Genomic DNA, 18851 nt, shown 5'->3' with positions numbered 1-18851 from the left:
TAGGTGCCGAAATTTGAGACTCTGAGTGTCATGCATGTTTTGATACATAGTATTAAAGAATAAAAGTTAAAATCAATTTTAGAGAGATTTCAAAATTTGACTAGATTTTGAAATCTGAAAATTACAATTATTAACAAAACAAATTTCCAATTGAAAAAAAAAAAAAACAAGAGGAGAAATTGAAATTAAATGTTAAAAATTAAAAACGAAACAATTATCCAGCGACATTGAGTTTGATAACTAGCATAAGTACTACTGAGTTTGCCAAATGGGGGGCACCAGCATTGACAGACTCCACACTGAGTAAGGGTTGGTTTGGTATTGCTATACTTTGAAAAAAAACTGATTCTGCTGTGCTGTGAGAATAAGCGGCTGTGAAATAAAGCAGCAGAGTGTTTGGTAAACTTTTTTGTAAAAGTGCTTTTGAAAAAAAAAAACAGTATTATAGTGTTTGCTAAACTTTTATGTAAAACAGATATGAAAAAAAAGCCGATTTTTCAAAGCTGGGGTTTGCAGCTTCTTGTTTTTGGCTTTTTTTCACCCAAAACTGTGAAAAAAAACTGAAGTTGAATGTTTACCAAACACAAAAACAGCTCCCAGCTTTTTTTTATATCAGATTTTTTTTCAGAATCACCTCAGTACCAAACCAGGTCTAAAACTCATTCTTGATCCAACGGTTGTTTTCCCTTGGCCTTCGACTTCGAGATAGCTCCAGCACTGCATTTCATGGAAAGAAGATCAATTCAAAGTAAATTACCAAAGGGCAAAACATTATTTACTTTTATCCGAGGACGTTTCTTTTATTTTTATTATGAAAATGAATAATTTTTTGTGAGAAGTGGGAGAAAGGTATATGATAGTTCAACTTAAAAAGTGAAATAATTAAAAGGAGAAAATTGTTAAGAAGGAGGGGGTTGAGCTTAGTCTCACAATGGGTTAGAAATAAGGCAAATTTAAATCACATTATTGCTAGCCTATTGTGAAGCTAAATCCAACATCTCCCTCTTAGGTAGATAATATTATTTGTAAAATAAAAAAATAAAAAAGAGAATAGCTTCTTACATCACATGTACAAACTATTTCATGCGACATAATGATATGGTATGCAAAGTCATTAAGTGCGATTAGGTGAATTTAATTAGGTGTATTCAATTGGGATTTTGAGGGATTTAAATTTTTTAATGAATCTAGGAGTATTCAATTAGGATTTGAAATGATTATCTGAAATTTAATGTGTATTCAATCAAGATTTTAAAATAGTTTATTAAAATCCTTAGAAATCTGGGTGTATTCAATTAGGATATTAAAGAAGTTTATAACATTTCAAATGTATTCAATTAGAATTTGATTTTAAAAAATTTGAAAAAGTTGAGGAATCATATGGAATTGGAGAGATTTCGTAGTGTATTTTAAGTATCCACAAATCTCACATCTTTTCATGAAATTTCAAGGGAATTGAATCAAAATTTTACATGGAATCTCTACAAATCAATTAAACTTCATAAAAATCTATGAATTTATAAATCTATTAAAATCTCTCAAATTCCTAATAAAATACATCTCCATAAATCACATTATTGCAAGCTTATTGTGAAGCTAAACTCAATCTCTTCCTCTTAGGGTATATAATATTATTTGTAAAAAAAAAAAAAAAAAAAAAAAAAAAAAAGTGAACAGCTTCTTACATCACATTCACAAAATATTTCATGCGACAAAATGATATGGTATGCAAAGTCATTAAGTGCGATTAGGTGAATTTAATTTTTTAACCTCCGAATTAAAACACAGTTAATTACCAAAAAAATTAACCACCAACACCACTCCACCAATGGCCCCAAGTTCCTCGTCAGCCAAAGTACCCTAAGCCACCGAAGCTCCCCCGAGCCACTCTAACCTACCCCATCAGCATCCCCACTCCACCATCGGGCCGGCAACTCCTCCGTCGGCAATTGCCCTCCTCTCTTGCTCTACCAGATGCTCAAAATCCATCTCACGAAACATCAAGGCCCATTAACAATACCATAATGCACACTCATTTTACAATACTGGAATGCGAGATCATCGTAACTCTAAGCCTCGCGCTCATAAATCAATACTAAGCAAACGCAAAATGAGTCCGACAACAACGAGAAAGTCATGGGAGGGGTGGGGTGGTTGTTAGTAGAGAGTAAGGTTTAAAATGCTGACATGTAAATATTTTATTATTAGAATAATTACGTAGAAAAAACGAAACGGTCTTGATCAAAAATTTTAAAAAAATTCAATCAATGAAATAAAAGGAAAGGGACGAGAACCAAATTTCTCCTTAAAAAAATGAAAACTCACTTAATTGCATTAAATGACTTGGCATTTCATCTCATTGTCCACATAAGAGGTTTGTAAATGGAGATCTCTTGTAAATTCGGTAAAAAAAGATTTGTCCATGTACTTGTTTTAAAAGAATTTATTATCATTATTTTTCAAGTAAAAGTGATTTGAAGTTTGAGCTTTTAAAGGACAAAGTTATTCGCACGCATGTATACATTCATACACATCAAAATGGAAATCAAATAACATGACATTTACGTTATATGCATCTCCGCAAAAGTATGAGAGTCAAATAACATAACGTGGATGTTAATCCTAATGCTTTTCAAAAACCAACTCATGGCGCGCTTCTTACAAATTATCTTCGTCTCCCCCATCACTCTTCCCTAGCGATCTACCTCATCTCCTTTTTCTCTTCCCCACACCTCCGTTTAAATCAAGAATATAAATAAAAAGAAAAGGAACATTACAAATAAAAAAGGTAAAAAATTTCAGTACCTGGACTCTCCAGGTCCACTGAAACTTGCTGGTTGCATGAGCCCGATGACGAAGGCTTTCTCTTGTGCGTCTTCCAAACTCGACATGTAGATGTACCCTTCTTCATACTTTTTCATCTCAGCCGTGATCCGAGGGAACTACATTACACAAAATAAATAGTAAATCAGCTATTTTATTTTAGTCTACATATGTTGTTTTTGTCCGAAAAAGATAGATCAATTAACAATAATTCAGTAAGAAGATAAGTAGACAGCAAGAATAAAAATTAAAATCATGGCTTACTTGATCAGGGACGACCGGTGCTTCTCGTGCTGATTGTATTTTGAGCGAATCAAGCTGCTGTTTTAATTCCCTGTAAAATGCTAGATATAGATTTGTTATCTCAAGTTCTTTCTCATGGAAATCTACTTGTTCGCGGAGGAATCTGGTAACACCAAGGCAACCAACAGAAGGATTATTCCTCCATATATTCCCTTCAAAGAGTATAGTCTCAGCCGCTGCTGGTCTTTGATCCGGCTCTACCGTAGCCAGAATCTTTTCAATGTTGCTCATACCGAACGTATGCTGCGCATTTACAAACTCTACAAACCTGCTGGCCGGGAAGTATGAGGCCAATTCACAGGTTTGGGTACATTTTCTCCTTTGGTATTTGCAGGCAGCACAAGCTTTAGAATTTGCCATGAGTTCTTTGCTGAGGAACAGATGAGGGTAGGGATTACGAAATGCTGTATGTATATATGTGTAAATAAATGCTGTATGTATATATGTGTTTATGTGTATATGTGTAAATACATGAGTTCTCTAAACAAATGCTGTATGTATATATGTGTAAATAGGGTGTATATATACAATTTTGGTTAAGGGTGTGAAAGCCAATTGGCATTAGGAAATGTGCCTTGTCTATACAAGCATGTAACGGTTGTGTTGGAATTGAAAATCTTTGAGTGATTAGTTATGACAACTCAAATCCAAGTGGATTAATATTGGCTCATTTTACCCTGATTACTAATAATATACGTTTTTATTCACTAGTGGGGAAGCAAAATTCAAACTATGTTCCGTTTTGAATTTTGAAAAGAAAATATTAGACCGAAAGTTAGTTGGTATTGTATGAGTTATTTCAGCTGATTTGTTATTCAATTTTATGTACATGGTTAAACAAAATTTTAGTAAAAAATCTTAAAAGAAACCTCTAATTATGATAATAATATGTTATTATTGTTTACATGCCTATATGGTATGTAATTTGTCACTCCAAACGATTAAATATGCTACTAAATTTGTTCTTTCTCTATTCTTGAGAATGCTAGCACTACCAAATATGGTTGGTTATTTGAATTTGTTATGATTCTGCCAGTCCATGAAAATAGAATTTGCTTGTACGGTCCAAATTCGATGTTAACTTATGTCGCATGCACTTTCCTTAAATATCTAATTGTACTTATCTTCTAAACATTAAAAGATGTAAGTTTACCCCCCCCCCCCCAAAAAAAAAAAAAAAAAAAACATTAAAAGATGTGTTAAGTTGGAGTCCTCATTCTCAAGGCCTAAAAAAAAAAAAAAAAGAGTAATGATATTCATGCCATGTTTTTATACCATATTTCTATATCACCTTAGATGACATCTGATGTGGACAACCATATCATTTAAAAAATTTACAAAACCCAAGAAAAGGAAGAAGAAAGACTCCTCGTATACCACAATCATCATTTAATTAACTAGTTTTTCCTAATTATTAGTTTATTAAATAATGAACTAAATTAAAAAATCTGATTAATTCAAATGATGTGGATGTTCACATCAAATGCCACATAAGGTGGTATGAAAATGTGGTACAAAAACATGGTATGAACAACATTACTCATAGAATAAACACTCCAAAATTCAAAACGAGGTTAAATATAGATAACTATCTAACCTTTTTGGGGTGATTTCAAATTAGCCTTAACCTTTTAAAACATTCTAAATAACTACCTAACGTTTTAAAAATTAGACATCTGTTAAATCACCGACGAAACGACAAGTGATGACTTTGCCAACATTAAGAGATGATGTTTAAGCATTGAATGATGAGGTGGACAAATACTAAAATTTGTCTCTACTAATTGTTGTATTAGGAGCTCTAATTCCCCAATATAAGTTTTCTTCACTACCTGGAAGCAAGATTAAAATTATGATCATTTTTGAATTTTGAAAAGAAAATATTGGACTGAAAGGAAATTGGTATTCAAAATTTACTTCAACGGATTCGTTGTTTAATTTCATATATCGTTAACAAAAGGTGGTAAGTAAAAGACCAAATTTCTTTTGTGGTCCCTGTAATGACAATGTAATGAAACCCTCGTGCTGAAAAAATTGTTAATAGAAGGCAAACAATACTTTGATTTGTCTGCGGTAGGTTCCACTAAAGAAAGGATTAAAAACTTGGGGTAAACTTCGTTAGCAATTACGATCCAAACCTAAACTTCGTTCCATTAAAACAAATACATAAATCTCACATGTGATGTTAAAATCGACCTTTTAATTAAACTAAGATGGCGAGAACATTTGATTTGGTGGTGTTTGCTTGTTCGTTGCCTACAGAATTACTTGGAGGCTAAGTCCTCTCCACTGAGCCAGTTGAAGATTTGATCATAAAAACAATGGGGACGCAAAAAGTGTGGGAACAATGGTGATTTGCTCTTGGAAGAGTACAATGAGATTGTTTGGGTTAATATTTGAACATTGGGCTGCAAATGTGTGGAAGCTCAAAGATACCAATTAAAGGTTGACTTGCCCAAGGCCCAAGCATCAAATCCAAAGACAAATTGGTGACTTCCCATTAATGCATAGGTCATGTGCCTATGATTTAAATGTCAAGTGATAGAGACTAACTCACAATCAGCCAAAAAGCACTTTTCAGTGGCAATACAAGTAAAAAACTGATGACTCACTACCCTCCAAGTTGTTTTCAGGCAAGAGCAAAGTCACTGCAGTCGAGCTAATCTGCTTATAAAAGGAGGAAGAGGCCCCAGAGACACTCAACCAATCAAACCAACAAACATACAAACTCTGCTCTCAAGCCATATTTGCATCTAAAAGCTGTAATCAGCCCATATCTTAGCCATTTTCAGGATATCTCCTTCACAAAAGTTATCTTTTGTCTTGTTTAGAAGCTCTGCTATCACCCTAAGTGGCGCAATATCGATTTTCTTGTGTAAACTGGTTTACCATCCATCCCTTTTTAACATAGAAACCTCTGTAAACTCAAGGAGAAGTGATTGTAAGAAGTTCGACCTTGCCCGACAAGGTGAAATCTTGCTTAAAGTTCTTTGTGTGTTTTCAAAGATAATAGATATACTGCTTAATGTATTCTTCAGCATGTATTCAAGTCATATCCATTTGTTTTCCTACTTTAAGAGTCTCATTTGCATCTGGATCTGGCCAGTTTAACGGATATGCTTTCATTTAAAACCAATCAAGAACCAAACAAATGACTTAAGGGATATGGACTCCCCTCATTCGAATATACAAGACTATGAACTGAAAGTCTTTGTTCACAAGGTAAGAAAAAAAACTTAATGTGGACTTAACTCATCCACGACAATCCTTGGATAACAAGAAGTCCGAGTAACTTGGGGCGCAAGAAATCGACTAAACACGATCTTGTTCTACATCTACTATACTAAGATAGCAGTGGCACGCCTAGCATTTAGTTAGTTTTGATTGCGAGCCTCAAGGCCTACATCTAAGGCCCCACAAAGGCACCTTTCCGAACTAACTCTATCCTCTTCTTGCAGCACATCAACAAGCAAGAGTCCGACTACACATCCAAAGTGCCAATCCCTTGTGGAGCTGTGCTGAGAATCGAGGAGCCATTTCCGGAGAAATCTTTGCCCGAACAGAGATTATGATCAATGATGTTACTAAATTAATTATGATAAAATGTGGAATAATTATTTGTTTGTGGACTATCAAGTTTGTAACCTGATGAGCTATAGTTGTGATATATCGAATTTGACTTCGATGTTGACTTTCTACCGTCGAAAAGCTATTGATGACCGTTGTTGCCTAAAAAATTGTTAAAAATTAAGTTAACTTATCCACGTGAGACAGATTCTGTGTTTTTTTTTTTTTTTTTAAACGGAAAACTAAAAGAGATTTAGATTTGAACCTCAATTGTGACGGACTCATCATAGAAGCTTAACTAATTTTTTTTTTTTTTTTTTTTAACCACGAGTCTCATATTAACAATATAGTATCACCATAAGGACCACGAAAAATTTAGAAAACAAAAAAAAAGCTTCAAATTATGACATTAATATGTTACTATGGTTTGCATGCCCTACATGGTATATAATTTGTCACGTCAAACAATTACATATGCTAGTAAAATTGTTCTTTTCATTCTTGTTTGGGTATTTCTACCCTTTCTAGTATTACCAACAATATTTGCGTACTTTCCATAATAATAATAAAAAAAAAAAATTTGGGTACTTTGAATTTGTTATGATTCTACCAGTAAATAAAAGTATAACTGGTTTTAGAGTCGAAATTTGATGTTCTCTCATCTGGTGCGCGTTTTTCTTGAATGCCTAATTGTGCTTATGTGCGTTGAAAATTGTGTCAAGTTTAAATCTTTATTTTCGTCTTTGAAACAAAAAGAAGTAAAAACTTTAAAATTTAAAAGAAAAACTGCTGTTGGTATTACAAAATTTTCATTGTGTATTACAAATTTTTTGTATTTAAAAAGAAAAATACATTTATTACAACTGCATATTGAGATTTTTTTGAAGTGCCAATATCAATACTTATTAAAATATTTATTACTTATTTCAAGTATGTGGGTTTACTGGGCCCAAGAAACTTAGAAACTCATAACAGAATGGGCCCCAATCAATAAGACTAACCGCTTTTCGGCCATCAACATCTGACACCTGTAATCCAACAATCCCTATAATCTCATCGTCGTCATCAGCTGCAATACACCGTCATCAGTTCACCAATTTGCGTAACCTAAACGCAGCGTTTTGACTTTCCCAATTACAGAGCGAGGGTTAGAGAGAGAGAGGAGCTTGAGGCTGAGCTCTGATGGCGGGGAAGCCCCAACCGGTACGCGTACTGTACTGCGCGGTGTGCAGTTTGCCTGCAGAGTACTGTGAATTCGGACCTGATTTCGAGAAATGCAAGCCATGGTTGATCCAAAACGCCCCGGACCTTTACCCGGATCTCGTTAAAGGTTCAATCTTTCTCCCGAACCATAGTTTATTTTTAATCAAATTTAATTAAAGTTAAATTTTTTTATGATCAATCTGTTTTGTTTGATTTATTTGTTATCTTAACGAAAAAGTTTTAATTGTTTGTATTAATTTTATTTGTGCAGAGGCTAATGCTAAGGAAACTGATAAAGTAGCCAACCAGTTGCAGTCCACTGGTATTTCTTCTGGAGGTGGTGATGGAGCTGCTTCTTCAGGTAATCCTATAAATATGTATATGTTGTGTGTGTGTGTTTACGTATTTAGTTGAACATTGTTACTTTTTCTGGTCTGGATTGGATGAATTATGAGTGTGGATACTGAGCATATGTGTTTCGTGTGTGGAGATATGGAATGCGTAAACATGTGTTGTTGTTGTGTGTTTGTTTGTGCTGCTAATGAGATGAAATGGGATGTTAATTGTGTTATATTTTTTTCGGCTTTAATTTTATTTGGAAAGATTGTTTTCCGCTTTGCGAATTCAAATTGTAACGACTTTCTTCACTCCCTGCCCTCTGTATTTGGCTTGACGGTGGCACTTCAGCACCTAAAGAAGAAGTCAAGCGCCTTCCAGGCGGGAAGATTAAGAAAAAGGTGAGACTTCTGAAAGTGTTTTTCTCTATCCAATAGGTGTAACCCTTTGCAAACAAGCTCTCTAGGTGAACTAGTTGCATAACAATATTTGTTGTGAGACCCTTTAGATTAAAATTTCTAAACTTGGTATTGGGTTTTTCTTTAGGAGAAGCAAGAAGTTACGATTGAAAAGGTCACACGTAATAAGCGAAAATGTATCACCACTGTGAAAGGACTGGAGCTTTTTGGTGAGCGATCTGCTGCTATACATCTTTTGTCCTTCTATTTGGATATCCTTATTTTGTTTCTACCATAATTAACTTGGTTTCTTTAATTACAATTCAGGTGTCAAACTTAGTGACGCTTCAAAGAAATTGGGTAAAAAGTTTGCTACGGGAGCCTCTGTTGTTAAGGTATGATAGATATTAAGAAATGGTTTTTGAAATCTGGTCTGTCATCTGTTATTATGGTTTGTTATAATTATTTTGAATGGTTGGTTGCAGGGGCCAACTGAGAAGGACCAAATTGACGTTCAAGGAGATATAGCCTATGACATTGTGGAGTTCATTACGGATACTTGGCCTGATGTAAGCTGCTTCGCTTATTGTTTCTCTTTCTTCCATATGTGTTTTCACCTTTTGTTCAAAACAGAAGTTCTTAGTTCCAGTAAAAACATTAACCTCTTTAAAGCTTTGTATATGAATGAATTAGACCAAAGAGGAGTTACTATATTGTATGAATGAGGATCGCAATATATGGTATAAATTGAAATGTTATCTGAGGAAGAAGAATTGAAATGTGGTGAGGAAGTTGTGAAATTTAAAACTAAATATTGGTACATGTAAACAGTTAGCTAAATTTTGGCTTTGGGAAGTATGTACCATGTAGTGTCAAATTTTTATGTCGTCATTTTGATTTTAACACTTCATGTCCTTGGGTGATTGCATGGGGTAGCACCATGCTTAGGAATTTTTTTAGTGAATCCTTCAAAAAGTCAGGGCATCAAGGATTATCCTTTTATGCTTGTTTTTCTTTTTCTTTCTATTTTTGTACAAAGGGAGGTATTTAATACGCCATAGAAGGCCGAAGGCCTTTGCTTTAACCTTCAAATCTTCAAATATGTTCATGTAGAGATCCGTGTTCAACCTGAATAGAAAATCTTAATATCAACTTTTGTCTGATTTTTCGTTTCATTTTTGTTTCTATTGAATGGTAATTTTTCAGTTTTAATTGTTTTACAGAATGGTCAAATGGTAAGGCTGGGTTGTATTTAGCATCACCAAAAACTTTAATGAATGTTGAAACTGGAGTGTTAACGCCATTGAAGACGTATTCTTAATTTTGATTGGCATGAATTGAACATGTACTTTAATTTATACCGAAAAGCCAAAAGCATACATGTATCTGAAGAAACCATATGAGTTGATTATGCATTATTGCCCCCTCGTCCCCCTTTTTAGCCATGTTTTGGTAATCTTGTGTTTTCGACTTTATACATGCTTAGTTTAAAGTATCTAAAATTTTTCTTTTTCTCCTTTAGGTCCCAGAAGCTGCAATTTTCTTTATTGAAGATGGCAGAAAGGTCCCTGCTGCTTGAACAGTATCTGTGGCACACAAATAAGATGGAGCATGGTATCTTTTTCCTGTTGGTGCGAGCTTTAACTCGATTCAGTGTGCTATCAAAGTAAAGGACCAGTGAACATACTCCTTAAAGTTCCAAGAGTCCGATTGCCAGTGAGATGTTTGCCCCTCTCGAGTCTCTAGTTATCTTGGTTGCAAGAATTTTACATTTTTTGCAGTTAAATTGTATTTCGAGATCTGTATTTTGCTTTGTAGGGGTAATGGTATATGCCACTTGCTCTGTTCTTGTGTGTCACATATTACCTAAGGTTGATCCTCATGTTGCAGACCTAGCTGCTGCTTCCTGTAATCTTTAGCTTCCGTGAGTTAACAAATTAGAAACATATTCAAAATTTTGGTTTACGAATTATCGTTTACATTTTATATTCTAGCAGTGAATTTGCAATTTTTCCTCAATGCTACTATGTAGGATTGAGTGACACAGAAAATTAATGGTTGAGATTGAAAATAAAAGATCGAACAATTGTGGAAATCAAAGTTATCGGCTAAAACACATGTAGCGCTAAGTGCTACTTATGATTGAAATCACGCCTGTGAATTTTCCAAGACCTTGAAGGCCTTTCTAGATGTACACGGGCAATATTGCGCAAAAAGGAAATCAATTGGGGACCTTCGAATGCAAATGATGAATGTTCTTAACCAACTGAGTTATAGTCCATAACCTTTTGCCCTCTTGCCTTGAGACCTTTTCAGCCTAAACAGGGTGCAAGCTTTTTAGATTGAAAACCTTAATGATGCAGCCAACTGTGTTCCCCAAGCAGGAAATCCTTGTCTTTGCCAGCCTAGATCTGGTTGTTAGGCCGTTTTGTACTCCATGTCTTTTTGGGTTAAATGTTTCATCGAACATTATTATAAACAAACAATATTATAACCATGTCAAAGATTGCAATTGTCACCGCCCAAAGAGAAGCGTATCTAAAATTGGATTTGTTGGCGGGTTAAGCATAGTGAAGAAGGGTTTAAACGGAGTAAAATTTTTCGTATCCCAAGAGTGGATTAATATAATATAAACCCACTTGGTTCTTTCATTCCAAAAAATATTAATAAAGGTTGAAGTGAATGTTGTATAACCATTTCATCTATAGTTTTTCGTATTCAGTTTTTGCCCTATAGATTGAGGAAAAGTATCAGGGATGAAAAAAAGAAGACGAAGAAGAAGGGTCGAGAGAGGGTGGCGGGAGAGGGAAGAATAAGGAAAAAAAGTACAAAACCAAAACACGAAAACAAAAAAAACTTAGTAACCATTTCAGTTTTTTCAATTTTTTACTAAAAATATCTTGTTTGGTAACATATGGAAACAGAATAAAACCTAAAAACAAAATGATTATCAAACGGCCTCTTAATATCTCGTATCTCATTTCTCATATCTAACATTTCATATACATTTATTTCAAATCCCTCTTACCATCTTTCTTTCCACCTCTTCTTCACATCTCACTTCTCTCATATATTTTCGCCTCTATCTTTCACAAAAAATTAAAAATTAAAACTAAAAACTAAAAACGAAATAATTATCAAATGAGCCAAAAATTGATTTAAAAACTGAAATTCCGACCTAAATAATTATAAACACCCAGACCAAACAAAAGATGTAATAAAGTGGGAAAAGGATATACACGAAGAACATATTATTTTGAGTCCCTTTTTATTATCAGATGAAAAAAAGCAAAGAAATATGAGGAAATAAAAAATGTTGCAACTATGCATATAATCATGAGAATCCATGATCCGTCGATGTATCTGCATACTTGTTAAAAGAATGTTTGTACAGACCATCCTTAGCAATTTGAAAATTAATTTATCATATAACACAAGTAATTAACTCAATTTTCGTATCTATTCAACCGACAATTTGTAGAAAATAGATAAGTTAAATTTAAGATATTCAAGGTCTTATATAATCTTTGCTTAAATTTGCAAAAGCGTGTTTACTGATTTGATGAAGTCGTCTTCTTCTTGCGTACATTTGGAAAAGCCTGTACATATACAACTTGGCTGGCCACTAAACGACGTTAATTAACGCAGTCCATGCTCTACTATCCCACATTAATAAATTTTGTTTAAGTAATTTCTCCTCTATATATAATGCAACTTAATTTACTCCTACATATCGACACACTTCTCTTCTCCTCTCATTTCACCACAAAAAAAATGGCTGAGAATTTCGCAGTTCCAAAATACTTGACAACCATGAGTTTAATCCTAGGGTTTATGGTGTTATTCACAACCGGGACAAGTATACTCCTACCCGCACTCGGGGATATCTCCGGCTTCCTTCGAAATGATACCGAATCCATCAATTCAACCTCAACAGATTATGGCCATATAGTTTATCAATACGCATCTGCAGTTCTTAATCCAACGTCGCCAAATGACATCGCAAGTTTAATCCTATCCGCAAACAACAATTCTGCACCTTTCAGTGTAGCTGCTAGGGGCCAGGGCCATTCTGTTCGTGGACAGGCCCTGACCTCTGATGGCGTTGTCATAAACATGACAGCTTTGATCAGTAATGGGTCTAGAATTGTAGTCTCTGAGAGCCCTTCTTTGGGTTCTTATGCTGATGTTGGAGGTGAGCAGCGTTGGATCGATGTGTTGCGTGCTACACTCGACCGTGGTCTTACTCCAGTTTCATGGACTGACTACCTCTACCTCAGCGTTGGTGGCACGCTCAGTAACGCCGGAATCAGCGGGCAAACGTTTCGTTATGGACCTCAAATCAACAATGTCTATGAACTCGATGTTGTAACAGGTATGAGGACTCTCTTACAACTCAGTACTACTCTATCATATTGTGTTATCTCATTGACCTTCTTTCCATTTTCTTTCTGTCCTTATTTTTATGACACATTCTAGTTCTATATGTATTCAATGAAAGTTCTATATGTATTCAATGAATTTGAAATATTCATCTGGCTCTTTCACTTAAAAGTCCTAACAACTACTTTTGCATTGTATTGCATGCATATTCACTGGAAATGAATGCACCTCAGCAAGCGTTGCAAAATATTGGACCGCACTCATTAACTTACAAATTTATTAATTTTTCCTATTTATTATTAGGGTTTGTCCTCAGTAGTTGGCACTCCCAAAATGTTATTTTTCATTCTTTGTATATAAATTTTTTTCTTGTATTTTTATAAATTTGGAGTACACATTTTCAAAGTGCCAACAATTGTAACACATGTGTGTGAAAACTACCGAACTTTCTCAAATTTTTCAAATCAAGCTCATGGTCTGGTAATGAAAGTGAGAACTCGAACTTATTCTTGATTATTTAGATTGGCTTTAAAGTATGAATAATATATATATGGCTTTTTAGCTAAAATGGTCCATAAGATTTGCATAACTCCTCACTTTGAGCCCTGAGATTTTAAATCAATAGAATTGGTCATTGAGTTTGTCCACATTAATCATTTTGGTTATTCCGAGAAAAATCTCCATTAAATAAGAACACAATGACCAAAATATCGTTAATTTTTGTCAAATCATTTTGACCCATTATTTATTAAATTGAGGGTTTATTTGTCATTTTGATCCTTATGTAACATAAATTGCATAATTTTGCACAGAATGACCAAAATGATTGATAGTGGACAATCTTAGGAACCACTTCTATTGATTTTAAATATCAAGGACCAAAGTGATGTGTTATGCACTCTCAGGGACCATTTTGGCTAAAAAGCCTATATATTTTTAGTAGAACGATATATCATTAGTGGGTTTGATAGTTAATTACTAAGGAGAAAAGTAGGGCACGTAAACATGATGCCATTGTGTTAAAACGCCATTTGCTTAAAGTGTGGATATAGAACAAGAATGAAGTTTACATATTCATTTAAAGTATTCCACCAAGTCAATTGGTGCTTTAAAATTTTTATTTGTATCGATATATGATTGCATTGTTACTAAAGTGATATTCTATAAGTAGGTGCTTTATTGTAGTGGCGGAAAGTTATAATTTTATGCATACTGTTGCGAATTTGATTCCCACTAATCTCTCTCTCCTCAAACATTTAACGCTTCATACTGCTATTGTTTGTCAAAAAAATTATCTTATATAAAACAAAAATAAATTTCATTAAGGGTAACGCTTGCATGTAAACATTAGCCCCTCACACATAAATTTAATTGGTTGTTTATCAGGCACTTATGAATTTTATTTTATTTTATTCAGGGAAGGGGGAATTAGTTACATGCTCCTCAAACAAGGTGCCAGGGCTATTTTATGCTGTTCTCGGAGGCTTGGGCCAATTTGGTATAATAACCAGAGCAAGGATTCCCCTAGAGCCAGCTCCGAAGAGGGTATGAACAAAAATATACCTCTGCTCCTCAGAGTACAATATCGTTGTAACAAAATATATACTATTTTTTCCTTGAACTATGATTTGAATTAAATAAGTTCTACACTAATTCTCTGCAGGCTAAATGGGTTCGAATGATGTACAGCAACTTCTCTGCATTTTCAAAAGATCAAGAACGTTTAATGGCAAACAACGGATTCGATTATTTAGAAGGTTTCCTTCTAATGAAGCAGGGTCCTCTAGACCTTTCCTTTTACCCATTACTCGATCAACCAAGAATAACAGCTTTAATAAATCAATACGGCTTCATCTACTACATAGAAGCAGCTAAATATTATGATGATAGCACTCGAACAACAGTGGACAAGGTACACCATTTTTCTACTATTTTTTTATATTTATTATATGACTAATATTGAAGGTAATTAAGAGAGTTAGTACCATTTTAAATTACTTTTCCTTGTATATATAGGTAGTTGAAAAATTGATCAACGGGTTAAGCTTCGTTCCGGGATTTTTATTCGATCAAGATGTATTGTACATAGATTTTCTGGATAGAGTGCACACTGAAGAGGAAAAACTTCGATCACTTGGACTATGGGATATTGCTCATCCATGGCTGAATATCTTTGTACCAAAATCACGAATTTTGGACATTGATTCGGGTGTTTTCAGGAACATTCTTCTCAAACAAAATGTTCCTACGGCAGTGACCCTCATTTACCCCATGAACCGAAAAAAGTGAGTTTTCCGTGAGCATAATTAATGGTACTTGTGTTAAATATGTGCGCTTTCTATACAGCTCTAGCCTCTAGTGATAGAATACTTACTATTCTTGGAAGGAGTTTGACTCTTACTGCATCCCGCCCCTTTCCTTGAACCAAAAGAATTAGGGTTTCTGTTTTATTTTTGGTAATCTAATGAACGAATTTTGTATTAAATAATGTTGCAGGTGGGACGGTAGGATGTCTGCAGTTATTCCAGATGAAGATGTTTTCTATGTTGTAGGGCTCTTGCATGCAAGCGGATTCAATGACTGGCAGGCATTTGATGAAGTAAACAGACAAATACTGCAATTTTGTAATGATGCTGGCATTCTGGTTAAGCAGTACCTTCCCCACTATGAAACACAGGAGGATTGGAAAAACCATTTCGGAACAAAGTGGCAAAGTTTCCAAGACAGGAAAGTTAGGTTTGATCCAAACAAGATATTAGCACCAGGACAAAGGATTTTCAGTGTTTTGTAATTAAGCATTGTATGTTTAAAGTAGTGGCAGTTGGAAGTAGCTGGGAACTTAAAAATAATATACAATGTTTAGTAACTTTTTACATGTCATAAATTGTCCCCAAAAGTTTGAAATCTAAGAATGTGAAATCCGAATTATGCTAAGAAATGTGAAATTAATCTAAATGTTAACCCATTCATTCGAGAAATGTGAAATTAATCTAAATGTTAACCCATTCATTCAGGACTTTATTAATATAGAAACTTAATTGAAATTATTAATTAGTTCTAAACGGTCACTTAGTACTACAGTCTAATAGTATTCCTCTTCACTGGTAAGCGAGAGATATTGGGTTCGATTCTTGCTAAAGGAAAATTTGAATGTATTTTTTATTCCAAAAAAAAAAAAAAAACTAGTTCTAAACATTATATATGCGCTGGATTAGGTTTTCAACCCATCATGGAAAAAAACCTAATTATCTCAACACTAGTTAAAAAAACTAGTTCTAAACATTACATATATCTGCTAGATTAGCTTTTGAACCCATCATGGAAAAAAACCTAATTATCTCAACACTAGTTGAAAAACTAGTTCTAAACATTATATATATCTGCCAGATTAGCTTTTCAACCCATCATGGAAAAAAATCTAATTATCTCAACACTAGTTAATTTAGTTCCAAGACCGGCCCTGAGAATTTGGGAGTCCTAGGCAAGACTTTGACATGAGGCGCTAGAGTTTTCTAAGTCCCGACTTTTTGTGTATTGATACGCAGAAAAAAAAAATTCCCTAAATACATGAAAAAGTTTATTTCTATATCAAATATCATTAAAAATTAATATTAAAATAAAGAAAGGTATACAAACATTACTTAAATATTACACGTCTCACGTTTTTCAATGCAGATGTACTAATTAAGTTTACATAATCTATTTTTTCAACAAATTCTTTTCAATTGCCTATGATTTTATTTTTGATACTTATATTGGATTTGAACTGTAAAAATTTATATAATATATATTATTATATATTTTTAAAAAAATTTGGGAGCCTTCCGAAGTGAGGGCCCTAGGCGGATGCCTACTTCGACTACCCTCAGGCTCAGGGCAGGCCTTGTTTTCAGAATTTCGAAAACGAATGGAAAGAGTAGAGTCCATAATTAATAATTTTTTTTAAAAAAAGTTTGGATGTGATTTAATTGAATAATCAAAAGCAGAAGCAACAAGAAATCCTATGTGGGACTGAAGGAGTGATCACTCTTGCATGATTTGGACAAGACATTGAGAGGGAGACTAGTTTGGATTTTGTGGGAGATTGCATTTACATGTGAAATATATGGACCAAGTCACAAGACTAGTGTATATTGCTTGCTAATTCTGCTAATATCATTTAATATTTGCGTGTTTGTTTGTTACTTCTTAATTTGATTCTATGATTCCACGATTCTATCCACATTCCACCATAATACATATATTGTGTATCATGAAATTTGATTCTTCCAAAAATTTTGTTTCTTTAGTGTGAATGAATGGAATTTGAATTCTGAAAAGAATTTAATTATGATGTTTGCACCAAAGTCTCTGTCCACTTCCTTTATTTGGACGAACAAAAGTTTTATTCGGCATCCAAAAAAGTGAACCTCGAAGAGGTGCGTGCATGTCATCCCAATTGGGATTGTGGCGATTTGTGTTATACAAGAGTTCTAGATGTCTTGAATTTTTTTTTTTTTTTTTTTTATATTTTTTTTAGCAAATGATATTATCTATACTAAGGGGAAGAGAGCTATAATGAGCTAGCAATAATGTGGTTTAAATTTGTTTTTGATGAGAATCGAACCTAAGATCTCTCACTTACAAGTGAAGAGAAATACTAAGTGCCTTGACTGTTGGTTATGATAAAGCCCAGGCTGTTTAGGAGTGCTTGCAGTAGCATTTTTCCCAAAGCTCCGTTGCTTCAGCAAACTTTCTTTTTCAGTTGCTCAATCTCCACAAGGGTTCTCGCACAGTGTCATAATACATTCGCTATGCCAAGGCGCTTTGGGATGGACTTGCTACCATTGGACATAAAGTCGACAATGATGATCTTGTCATCACAATCCTACATGAACTTGGTCTAGATTAGTTGTTGAAACCAAATTCGCGCGCATCCGCACACAGAAGCGAAATCTAGTCGAAATTGCACATGACCTCCAACAAGGGAAAAATGAGGTTGACTTTGGGGGGGGGGGGGGGTTGGTTGAATGTGAAAAGGAATGCCTACATATCTTCGGGAAGGAGAATCAAACCATGGGTATAGTTCTAAGAAAGAATGATGTGATGTGCAATACATCGTGAACAGTCCTTTCATTGATTGATCCCCTTGGTAAATGCCCAACCTAGGGTATTTTATAGAGATTTTCAGAGTCCTTGTACGGAAAGTAACCTCAATTCATTTCGGGAGATTATCTGGGAGAGAATATAGGATAAGATATCCAATTCTCCTAGGATTATGATTACATTGCCTTATCCCCACCAAGAGAGCAACAAAACCACTTCTCAGGTGAAGACCAATGAGCATACCGACAAATGCCAACATATGTCGAGTGAGCCTATCGATAGATGCCCATAGCAATGCATACAAAGCAATTAAGCTAGTAGCTATCTCGCCCAGTGCCCATTGAGGCAATTTGTCAAGCAGTTGAAGGGCAATTTTTAAGGGCATCTCCGATTTTTAAAGGGCAACACCCATCTCTTATATAAAGGATTTCAAGGCTTATAAAGGGTCAGTTGATCCAACATACCCAAGGTAGGTCCGCCCCTGTATATATACGATCAAATCAATGTATGAAGCAAGTCTTTCACAAATATTTCGACTCTCTGCTACATTTCCTTATCTGTTGCTGCATACATTTCCACATCTTGCTAGTCTGCAAACACAGATCATCATATGCTTTGTTGTTGCAATAATCTTTAGAGAATATATAATTCTTACAGATTGCACGAAATGATCATGCTTCATCTTTATATATCAAGATCAAATTCACACTACTTTATTGCTAAAAGAGAATATGTTTCCTAATTATCATATAC

General features: G+C 34.4%; 3 protein-coding genes across 3 annotated transcripts; 2 read left to right on the top strand and 1 right to left on the bottom strand.

The window, feature by feature from the left end:
* Positions 1 to 659: 659 nt before the first annotated feature.
* LOC137748559 (LOB domain-containing protein 22-like) lies at positions 660 to 3495 on the bottom strand. Its single transcript, XM_088685017.1, has 3 exons — positions 3088 to 3495; positions 2806 to 2942; positions 660 to 717 (listed from the first exon to the last, which is right to left on the bottom strand). The coding sequence occupies exons 1-3, from the start codon at positions 3484 to 3486 to the stop codon at positions 660 to 662; spliced, it is 594 nt and encodes a 197-aa protein (XP_088541143.1). The 5' UTR covers positions 3487 to 3495.
* A 4269-nt stretch (positions 3496 to 7764) lies between these two features.
* LOC137746950 (translation machinery-associated protein 22) lies at positions 7765 to 10599 on the top strand. Its single transcript, XM_068486955.2, has 7 exons — positions 7765 to 8023; positions 8168 to 8257; positions 8584 to 8633; positions 8779 to 8860; positions 8958 to 9025; positions 9116 to 9199; positions 10153 to 10599. Exons 1-7 carry the CDS (start codon positions 7876 to 7878, stop codon positions 10207 to 10209), a joined length of 579 nt encoding a protein of 192 aa, XP_068343056.1. The 5' UTR covers positions 7765 to 7875; the 3' UTR covers positions 10210 to 10599.
* Positions 10600 to 12404: 1805 nt separating this feature from the next.
* On the top strand, positions 12405 to 15824 carry LOC137747098 (cytokinin dehydrogenase 2-like). Its single transcript, XM_068487146.2, has 5 exons — positions 12405 to 13005; positions 14431 to 14558; positions 14677 to 14925; positions 15030 to 15298; positions 15510 to 15824. Exons 1-5 carry the CDS (start codon positions 12405 to 12407, stop codon positions 15802 to 15804), a joined length of 1542 nt encoding a protein of 513 aa, XP_068343247.1. The 3' UTR covers positions 15805 to 15824.
* Positions 15825 to 18851: the final 3027 nt, after the last annotated feature.

The sequence above is a fragment of the Pyrus communis genome, chromosome 15 (genome assembly GCF_041283825.1).
Source record: "Pyrus communis isolate YQ-2024b chromosome 15, ASM4128382v1, whole genome shotgun sequence".
Taxonomy (NCBI): domain Eukaryota; kingdom Viridiplantae; phylum Streptophyta; class Magnoliopsida; order Rosales; family Rosaceae; genus Pyrus; species Pyrus communis.
Note: the sequence above shows the minus strand (reverse complement) of the source record. Positions and strands in the feature narration are given on the sequence as shown.

What these genes read in the sequence shown, in the direction of transcription:
- LOC137746950 (XM_068486955.2), top strand. Translation starts at nt 7,876, where the DNA reads ATGGCGGGGAAGCCCCAACCGGTACGCGTACTGTACTGCGCGGTGTGC. An exon ending in TTACCCGGATCTCGTTAAAG is followed by an intron (nt 8,024 to 8,167) that starts GTTCAATCTTTC and finishes TTATTTGTGCAG; the next exon opens with AGGCTAATGCTAAGGAAACT. An exon ending in TGATGGAGCTGCTTCTTCAG is followed by an intron (nt 8,258 to 8,583) that starts GTAATCCTATAA and finishes GTGGCACTTCAG; the next exon opens with CACCTAAAGAAGAAGTCAAG.
- LOC137748559 (XM_088685017.1), bottom strand. Translation starts at nt 3,486, where the DNA reads ATGGCAAATTCTAAAGCTTGTGCTGCCTGCAAATACCAAAGGAGAAAA. An exon ending in CACCGGTCGTCCCTGATCAA is followed by an intron (nt 2,943 to 3,087) that starts GTAAGCCATGAT and finishes TGTGTAATGTAG; the next exon opens with TTCCCTCGGATCACGGCTGA. An exon ending in AGTGGACCTGGAGAGTCCAG is followed by an intron (nt 718 to 2,805) that starts GTACTGAAATTT and finishes CATGAAATGCAG; the next exon opens with TGCTGGAGCTATCTCGAAGT.
- LOC137747098 (XM_068487146.2), top strand. Translation starts at nt 12,405, where the DNA reads ATGGCTGAGAATTTCGCAGTTCCAAAATACTTGACAACCATGAGTTTA. An exon ending in TAGAGCCAGCTCCGAAGAGG is followed by an intron (nt 14,559 to 14,676) that starts GTATGAACAAAA and finishes AATTCTCTGCAG; the next exon opens with GCTAAATGGGTTCGAATGAT. An exon ending in CTCGAACAACAGTGGACAAG is followed by an intron (nt 14,926 to 15,029) that starts GTACACCATTTT and finishes TTGTATATATAG; the next exon opens with GTAGTTGAAAAATTGATCAA.